The 9785-nt window shown below is 40.9% G+C and overlaps 1 protein-coding gene across 1 annotated transcript; it reads left to right on the plus strand.

Annotated features, from left to right (window-relative positions):
* The first annotated feature begins 584 nt into the window (after positions 1-584).
* On the plus strand, positions 585-9713 carry NUP43 (nucleoporin 43). Its single transcript, XM_036381287.2, has 8 exons — positions 585-704; positions 1089-1211; positions 1473-1550; positions 2457-2634; positions 4222-4357; positions 5245-5396; positions 7241-7363; positions 8633-9713. Exons 1-8 carry the CDS (start codon positions 585-587, stop codon positions 8845-8847), a joined length of 1125 nt encoding a protein of 374 aa, XP_036237180.1. The 3' UTR covers positions 8848-9713.
* Positions 9714-9785: the final 72 nt, after the last annotated feature.

Raw genomic sequence — 9785 nt, forward strand, 5'->3', positions numbered from 1 at the left:
ACAAGTGACGCATCAGCGTGTTTTCACCATTATTCCACATTAAATCCGAAACACAGCGCTGTGGCTGCTACTCGGAAGAAAATTAACTCTGCCCCAGCTGAAAGCAGGGCATCTTTAAAGCAGATCTTAGACCAGAAATGCTTAGTCGTTGTGTAAGTCACTCATTTTGAGAGAACAGGACTCGGTGCATGTCATGCAAAGGTGACACACGGACACAGCGTTCCGGTGGTCGCGGCCCAGCCAAGCAGACAGGGAAAACAGTGGCACCATCGCGTCTTCCTCTGTTTCCTCCACTCCAGACCTGACCGGCAACCGACCCTGAGCCTATACGCGCCGGTGCAGCGGCTCGCAGTGGCCAGGCAGAGCGCAGCGCCGCCCCGGCCCGTCCCGGTAACCGCGGGCAGCAGGCGCCGCCCGGCTCCTACAAACGGCAGGGCCGCCTCAGCGCCGCTCCCGGCCCGGCCCGGCCCGGCCCGCGCTCCCGCCGCGCCCCCGGCCTGTCCCTCCGCGCTCGCCGTCGCGCCGCAGCCAATCAGCGCGCGCGGCGCGGGGCGGGCGGGAGCGGGCGCGGGGCGGGCGCGGCCATGGAGGACGTGAGCGCCAAGTTCGTGTCGCAGAAGATCAGCCGGACGCGCTGGCGGCCCCTGCCCGCCGCCGCGCTCCAGCCCCCCGACCTCTTCGCCACCGGCTCCTGGGACAACGAGGTACCGGCCGGGCGAGCCCGGAGGCGCGGCGCGACCTTCCCGCCGGAGCTCGGCGCGGGTGGCGGCGGCACCCCACGCTACTTCGGTCCCCTGCGCCTCGGCCGCTTGGAGCGGGAGAGCGCGGCCGGAGCCGGCCGTGAGCACTGCCTGGCTCGGCAGTCCCGCCCTTCGCTTGGCCGTGCCGTGCTCGGGTCCCCAAGGAAGCCGCGGGGCCGCCCCGGCGCACGGCAGCGTTATCCCCCTGGGCAAGCGCTTCCCTCCGGCCGGCGGCGGCTTCCTCTGGAGCCGTGCGCAGCCCGCAGCGTATTGCTTTCCCTGGCTGAGCCTTACTGCTCGGTACTTTCGAAAGCGTTCTCGAGTAAATGTGGTATCGTTTCCGTTCAGGATAACAGGATCTCCATTTGGTCAGCTGGCGACCTTGGAAATGCGGGCCTCAATGGTGAATATCATGGAGAACCTCATTTGCTGTGTGACATCCAGCACAACGGTGATGTTATGGATATGCAGGTAAAATAGCTGTGTTGAATAGATCCGTATTTTTTAAGGGCTGGTCACTTAGGAGGAGTTGAGTGAGAGTGAACTGTCAAAATGCTGAGATTGGCCAAAAAATTCTTACAAAGAAAAAGAACAAAGCCAATCAATATTGCTGTGGTTTTTGTGGGTTTGGTTTTTTCCCCTCCACCTACCAATAATTTAGGTTACTCTAAAATCAAAATTATCACCTTGATACTAACATTGGCTAATAGCATTCTTGTTAACTCTCTCTAGTTTTTGGATCAAGAAAGAATTGTGGTTGCCTCGTCAACAGGAACTGTAACTATATTCCATCATCATCAAAATAACCAGGTATGTGACATGCAATGGCTTTAAGATGCTATTCTCTGTAATACAGGTTACTTTGATATTACTATAAAAAGCATCTGGCTACCAAAATGAATTTCTTTTTGGAGTCTGTTAAAAAAAGCTTTGATTTGACACATATGAGGAAAGAAAATAGCATTTTACGCACATGCTACATAAACTAGATTCCAGAGCGAGACAGACTGGGGTATTGCCTTGTCTGTATCCAAAAAGCCCATTCATTGAAAACATACTTTGAGACATTAGAGTGTTTTGGGGCAGTAAATATTAATGGACTTCTGTCTGCCTTATCAGAGTTTTTGCATTCTTGAACTAAATGACTCCTTTTCAACTCAAACAAAGGATAAATGATGAATGAATTCTCATGTGTGTCCTGTGAAGGAAGTTATGTAAAACTTGATAGCCTTTTGCTTTGATTATAAATCACTGGAAATAAATGCATAATTACCTTTTTATGTATGTTCACAGTGACACAGTAAAGGTGAATGTCAGTTTATAATTTGGTGTGGTACCTAAAATAAATTAAGTTCCTTGCAATCAAGATCTGAATCTGACCTGTTATTTTCTAAGTGCATCAGTTCTTTTCCCCTGTCCTGGGGAAATATTGAAGACATGAGCCTAGTGAACAACATTTTACAGTCCGTAGTGTTATTTCTATTTGCTAGGTCATGTGAACGTGGTGATTCAGAGAAGAAGTAATTGTGTCGTAGAAGGGTTTTGTGCTTAAGAGTTGATGAAAACTTAGATCTCTTAATTTTTATTTGTATAGGGGGATCTCATTCCCATGAAATAGCTCATTCCCTGGAGCTTGTTTCTGGTTTCATGAGTATTCTGGAAGCTTTATCATGTTCATTATTAAAGAGCTTAATTTCATGTCTGGTTACTACTTAGACATTATCTGCTGACCACCAGTGGGCGAAAGCTCATTATCATGTGGGTCAAGACACATCTTGTGGTGGAGCAGCCTGTACAGGAGTCGTCTGCAACAACCCAGAAATTGTCACTGTTGGAGAAGATGGTAGAATAAATCTCTTCAGGGCTGACCAAAAAGATGCAGTAAGAACTATAGGTATGTGAAATACCTAGATTTTTACATTAGTCTAGTTTGGTGGGGGTTTTGTTTGGTTTTCAGGTTATTATAACAAAACAAAAAAGTTAATTGAGTATTGATTTCAGTATTCCAGGTTGAACATGTTTGTTCCAGATTATTCCTATATCCCTCCAGAATTCAAATACTTGAAGCATATTTCAAATGTATTTCTATATTTGTCTAGGTATTTTTAAGTTCATGGTTTTACAGTAAAAGGTGGAGAGGAAGGAGAGAGAACATCTTGGAAGATGCTCTCAGGTTCTTCAGAATGGAGTTCTATGGTGTAAGCAATCTGTTTTGCTGTTTCCCAATTCAATAACATCTTGACATTTCCCAGGCACTAAGCTGAATCCTTAACGTGAAGATAGACTCTTGTACCTCGTTCAATAGTTGCAAACAAATGCCTTGATGTTTTTGTTATTCTTTAGTGGATTTAAGAGCACAGTACAAAGTGCATAGGTTTGTAGTCAGTTATGGTAGGAAGAAAGAAATCTCAAAGTTAGAGATTATGTAAAAGTCTTTTGGAGCCATAAAAGTGTATCATTGCTAAACTACTTAGTTTTAGTCTGTCATAAAACTTTAAATCCTCTGAAACCTCAGTATTCAGTAATCCAACATTTCTTTTTAATGGTGAGTTGGTGAGTTTTTTCTTCCCCTCTGCTTTCATTTAAAGAGTAGGCAGAAAAGTCATTAAAATATCTGTAACCAGGCATCAGTGTAACTTTTTTGTCTTGCTATCAGAAAATATTTCCATCTTATGCAGAAAGATAATAATTTGCCTATATTTTCAATATGGGCTTACACAAAGAATTTTAAAATACTTGAGGTGAAAGTAGACTTAACAAAGTTACCCCATCATAATCAAGGTGAAAAGTTTATATATAGTAACAGAAATAAAATACAAGAAAATAGTGTCTCTTTTTCAGAAGGCTTTAAAAGTTTCACCTCAAAGCTGTGAATTGTTTGACATTGTAAATTACTGTGACAAAAAAGAGGCACTGGAGAAAAGGACCTAAAAAAAGGGCCTTGCTATTTAGTTATCAACAAGCACAGGATAATTTGGGTTTAACTTGATACCACATTGGCAGTTCAGAAAAGGTCTAAAAGTTGGTAAATTAAGTTTCTGTATAAAATTGCTTAATGCTGTCAGCCAGAGTTCCTGTTCCTTGTGTTTAGAACTCCATTATGAAAAGCTCCATAGCTACTTCTGTCAGTAGGTGCTGGTCATATGAAGAAAACTTTTGAGAACCATAAATTTGGCTGAAATTAATTCCTCTTCCACAAAAAGAAATCTTACAAATCAATGAGTAGTTTTGTAATCACCAGAGCTAATTTAATACATCTACTTACAGATTTGTCTCAGTAGTGTTATATAGTAAGCAAGGAAAGGGCTCCTTTTTCACAGGGTATTTGCAGATACTAGACAGTCTCTGACCCTGAAACTGCAGAGGTTATGCACATGTTTAAACAGCCGTGTTCTGTTCTCTATTAAGAGTTACTTTGTTGCAATTAAATGGAGACTAGCATTCCACAGGTTTACCTGAATGCTTTTCTCATCTTTTGCAGACAACGCAGACAGCAGTACACTCCATGCAGTGACTTTCCTTCGCACAACTGAGATCTTGACAGTAAACTCAATTGGACAGTTAAAAATATGGGACCTCAGACAGCAAAGAAATGAGCCATCTCAAATATTTTCTTTGTAAGACCTCCACTTTTTTATTATTTACTGAAAAGCATATGCTACTTTGTATAATCTGATTCAGATCTTTCCTAATGCCTTCCTAACAACAGGATGGTAAATTACTGATTTTTTTTTAAGGATTTTAACTTCTTTGGTACTTAAATAAGCAAAAGGCAGGCTGATTAATGGTTGAATCACTGTTGTGACTCAGCATCATGCTTAGCAGGTGCATTTAATGATTTAACTTTTGAAGGACTATTATACCTGTACACTTATCTTGTTAAGAAAAAACTTTCAATCCTCAACCCCAAACTATTTACCTGTTTATATTTACTTTTCTTCACAGGCCTAATGTAAGGTTTTTGGCATTTGGAATGTATTGAAATGGTAACTTTGTGCCTTATAAGGTACTGTGAGAAAAGAAAATGGGCTAAATTTCAATCCTGTTGTCTGTGTAATAATTCCCATTGCTGTTCCTAGACTGTGGTTTAGGTACCTGATTTTGTTAGTGCATGGTCTCCCTTTTTAACTCTTAGTGTATACTAAAACTATAATTATATCATGCATCATAATAATAATATTATTATTATAGGTATATATAGAGTATTATTTGCCTGCATGGCTTCTCACTCCTATAAAGCTGTCAGATGCTGTGTAGATGTTCCATAGGGTACGGAACCTGATTGTAGCTTCATGTTATTGCCATACCTCTGGTTTCCAGTAGATGTCATGTGCATTCAACCTGGGGTGGTCAGATGTTACAGGAATTGAAGGTCATGTTGATACTGGTACCTCGCTTGTCAATGCTTCTGATGCCAAATTAGGGATTAAGAAGAGGAAAATAGAAGCTAAATAAAAAATTCGTGTTTGGGTTATTTGGTTGTTTTGCTTTTTCCTCTTTGCAGGGCAGGTGACAGAGTTCCACTGCACTGTGTGGATAGGCATCCCAATCAGCAGCATATTGTGGCCACAGGGGGCCAGGATGGAATGCTGAGTATATGGGACATCAGGCAGGGTACTATGCCAGTGTCCCTGCTAAATGCTCATGAAGCAGAAAGTAAGTACCTGAAATGGAGGAGGGGGGAAGAAGGTGGCATTTTAGAGAAGTTTCTGATTACTGTAAAAATAAGTTGATGTAGCTGTGGTAGAAAACAATCACATACTTGCTACTTAAGTGAATCATAGAATGGTTTGGGTTAGAAGAGACCTTAAAGCTCATTTTCTTCCAACCTCTCCTGCCAAGGGTAGGTGCACTTTCCACTTGACCAGGTTGCTCAGAGACCCATCCAACCTAGCCTTGAGCATTTCCAGGGACGAGGCAGTCACAGCTTCTCCGGAAAACCTGTTCCAGTGCCTCACCACCCACACAGTAAAGAATTTCTTCCTAATAACCTAATCTAAACCTACTGTCAGTTTAAAGCTATTCCCCTTTGTCCTATCACTGTACCCACTATTCCCCTGTCCTTCATGTGTCTTAGCCTAGCTTCTAGGAGGATTTGTTCTGTGTTTTTCCCAGGATCAGAACTGAGGCTGACAAGTTGTAGTTCTCAGGGTCTTTCTTTCTACTCTTTTTAAACATGGGTTTGTGCCCATCCTTCCCTTTTTCCAGTCCCCTAGTACTTTACCTGACTGCGGTAGCCTTTCAAACAGGGAGAGTGGCTTGGCAGCTACATCATCCAATTCCTTCAGGACTCTGGGAAATCTCTTAGATTTATGTACATTCAGGTTCCTTAGGTGGTCATGAACCTGAGCTTCTTGTACAGTGGGAAGGACTTTTCTTCCCCAGACCCTGTTTTGCAGCTCAGCCACTGGAGAGGTATGGGAAGAGAGGTTGCCATTGAAGACTGACACAAGAAAGTTGAGTAGCTCAACCATGTCCCTGTCCAGTATTACCAGTATTCCAGCATTGATAACTGGGGGCATATACCTTCTGGGACCTTCCTTTTCTGGCTGACATACCTGTAGAAGCCATTCCTGTTGTTCTTTTCATCCCTTGCCAGGCTCAGGTCCAGCTTCTCCTTGGCCTTCCTCACTCTATCCCTAACCTTCATCTCTATACTCTTCCCAGGATGCCTACTACTGCTCCATGTTTTCATCTGGAAAATGTGGCTTCCTTCTCTGTATAGGAGACTGCTTTTAGATAAAAGTGAACTCTCTCTAAACTAAAAGTAGACTTAGTTAGCAATTCTTTAATGAGCTTTAGATGCATTTAATCAGAATGGCTGTGTTTCTAGCAGGGTAGGTGTATAAACAGTCATGGAAGCTGGTGCAGTGTTAGGCAGATAGAGTAAAACAGAATGCAGATACTAGCAAACTTGAAAACATGAGGAAGAAGGGGAAACTCAACATCCATTTGGTGTCTCTCTGCTGAAATAGCTCACTTTCCTGGCAACTACAGGAACAAGACAACAATTTTATGCTGAAAATTTTGTGATTTGGTGCTACATTTAAATTAAAGGAGTAAAAATATTTCTTGATATTACATTTACCTACTTAAATATTTTCTGCAGTTATGGTATTTAGACACAACATAATGTGTGTCCTGAGAAGGAATGCATACTATGTGTGGATTTGAACTTAACAGCAGGAAAGATGACATGCAGATTGCCTGAATTCAGATAATACTTTAACAATTTTCACAATAGTGAAATGCAACAAAATAGGGTCATTTCCTTTTTTTTCCCTTCTTTTTTCTTTCCCCCTCCCCCCTGCCAGCAGAGGGAAAACTGCAGTATATAACTTCAGATGGGGCTTTGGGTTTCCTACCCACACACAATTAAAAATGAAAGGTTTTGATGGAGGCATATGTTCTTGTAAATACATGTCTATATCATGCTATCCAAATGCTTTGATCAAAGTACTCGAGACTTGTTCTGAAATGATTTTGTTTGATACTTCTAGTGTGGGAAGTTCACTTCCATCCCTCTGACCCTGATCATTTATTCACGTGTTCTGAAGATGGATCTCTTTGGCACTGGGATACTTCCACAAACGTATCTGAAAAACCATCTTTTCTTCATCAAGGTAAGGATGTTTGAAGTCCATCTGCACTGAATTTGTCAGTTGGTAACATCATTACAGTCAGTGTTCTCACATGACCCAACTGATAACACAATCTTAATACAGAAAATTAAAAACAGCTTTCTTTTCTTAGACAGCAGACTTAGATAAGCACTTTTCTTAGATAAGTACTTGAGGAAAACTACTTATACGGCAAACGGTTGTGCAGGGTTTTTCATGGTCTGGTTTGGGTTTTTTAATATGCTACCCTCTGACCAGTGTGTGAAGGGGCACATTTATGATTTCAAAGATAGACTGTATTCACTTAAAAATCATCTGTAGAAAAGAAATAGAGGCAGCTGACTGACCTTATTGAGTCTCTGAGGGAGTTGCACTAACTTAGAATACAAAAATAATTGATAGGTTAATGAGATAGTAGAATTATGAATTTACAATTCAGGGTAATAATTGAAACTTTCAATAAATGAAACTGGATCCTTTTGCATGGTGGCAGGAGTTATTTTAGTTATGATACTGACTTTTAATATAAGCATTCATTTTCACATACTACTCACGAAGACTGCTAAGTGCTTGCCACATTAGACAATAGTGGGGAAACTTTCAGATGTCACCTGCTGCCTTTGGCCTCAAAGTTGTCATTCAAAGTTAAGTTTTATCTATGGAAGTTATAGGATTACTAATTCAAGTTGGACTCTGCATGTTTGCAAGTATATGAAGTATAAATCCTTTAGCATCACTTCTGACACTTGTAAATCTTATGCTGAATGATGGTTCTTACAGTGTGAGACTTCAGTTTGAACGTAAAGTGTTATGTGGAAAAAATTAAAAGTCAAATATAGCTATATCACTTGCTGCAAAGTGGGGAGGAGGAGCAGTAGGGAATAAGTGTTATTGAAGCAAAGCTGAAAACTCCAAATAGAGCAAGACACTCTATAAACAGACTTGTGTTCTTGTACCCTTGCTTTAGTATCTCTACAGAGAAACTTGCAGGTACTTACGCTCTCAGTGAGATGAGTTAATAGCTGCTGTGATGTATTTGTCTTAACTGAGGGTAGAGCTGGTAGATAATTTTTGTAATTATTTCAAGTACTTGATTTTTTAAGCTATTTTTTCCTTAATTTACCAAAGAAATGACATCTCAACTACTCTGAAAACTGGCTTAAATGTAAAATTTTATTTCCATTATGTCTGACCCATATCTACTGTGTTTCTCCAAATTCTCAGAATATATAAACGAATTTGAAACTTACTTCTTTGTCTTCCTTCTTTCAGGAGGAAGAAGCACTGCCTATCTTTCCCACAGTACCATGAACCAGTCTGTAGTGAGCGCCTGGCTAAGCAATGATCCGACCAAAGACCGCATGGAAATCACCAACCTGATTCCAAACCAGACTTTGTCAGTGAATAGTTTAGATGTTCTAGGACCATGCCTGGTATATGGTACTGATGCAGAGGCTATTTATGTGAACAGACAACTTTTTGCATGAAGTGACTGTGGTATCCCTTTGAAGCATTGACCAGCTTGAACTACTGGGAGATGTCAGGTTCATTCCTAATGCTACTGGCTAGTCTCTTATTGGCGTGTGTGGGAACAACCTCAGCTTGGTCCTGGTGCTGTGGAAGAAGTCAGGTGCTTCACATTCTGACAGCTGTCACTTGATGCTCCAGGATGGGTAACTGAGCAAGCTTACATGCCATTTCTTCCCTGCTGCCTGCTTGGTTTTGACAAGCACGAAAGTAGTCAGTCACTAAGGGCAAAACCTTTGCTGTAAAGTGATGTCCATAATACACACATACATAAAAACAGACGAAAAGGTAAACCCTGAATTTTTATTTTTCCCTGTAAAGGTATTTTTCAAGTATTATTTCTAAAGTGAAACTGCGGGCTTCATGGAAATTCTTTTTATGTCACCTGAAAGAGATGGGTTTTTTTTAAGCTGAGTTTTTATATATAGGGGAACATAACTGTTAATGTTAGTTCATGAGCTGGAAGGAAAGCTGTTAAAGCTATGAAATGTGAAAGGTTCTATAGGAATCTCAGCATTCTAGCAACATTATTTTGAATTATTCACACCTTCATCATGGATGCTACATGTTAAAACTTGATAATGCACCAGTAAATCTCCCAACAGAAAAATGGGGTTTGTAATTAAGAAGTCATAATTGACAGATGTGTTGGCTGTGTTTTCAGGTGTAAGAATAAGAGTTTCTAAACTTGAGACATAGTCTTTGTCACAAATTCACATCTGGTTTATTGAAATCTTTGAGAAGTTTTAAATTTTATTATTAGCATTGTACCTGTTTTCTTTTACAGAGAACCCTTTCTCTTTTTATTAAAAAGTTTTGCACAAGAGTAGTGGTCTGACTTACTAAAATAATTCAAATAGATGTGTTTGCAGGAATTTATTTGGATTGAGCCTGGGTA

Source organism: Molothrus ater, chromosome 3 (assembly GCF_012460135.2).
Source record: "Molothrus ater isolate BHLD 08-10-18 breed brown headed cowbird chromosome 3, BPBGC_Mater_1.1, whole genome shotgun sequence".
Lineage (NCBI taxonomy): Eukaryota > Metazoa > Chordata > Aves > Passeriformes > Icteridae > Molothrus > Molothrus ater.

Bases quoted from the DNA above. Each gene is read 5' to 3' on its own strand.
- NUP43 (XM_036381287.2), top strand. From the start codon at position 585: ATGGAGGACGTGAGCGCCAAGTTCGTGTCGCAGAAGATCAGCCGGACG. The intron at 705-1,088 runs GTACCGGCCGGG...GTTTCCGTTCAG, and splicing joins CCGGCTCCTGGGACAACGAG to GATAACAGGATCTCCATTTG. The intron at 4,358-5,244 runs GTAAGACCTCCA...TCCTCTTTGCAG, and splicing joins CCATCTCAAATATTTTCTTT to GGCAGGTGACAGAGTTCCAC.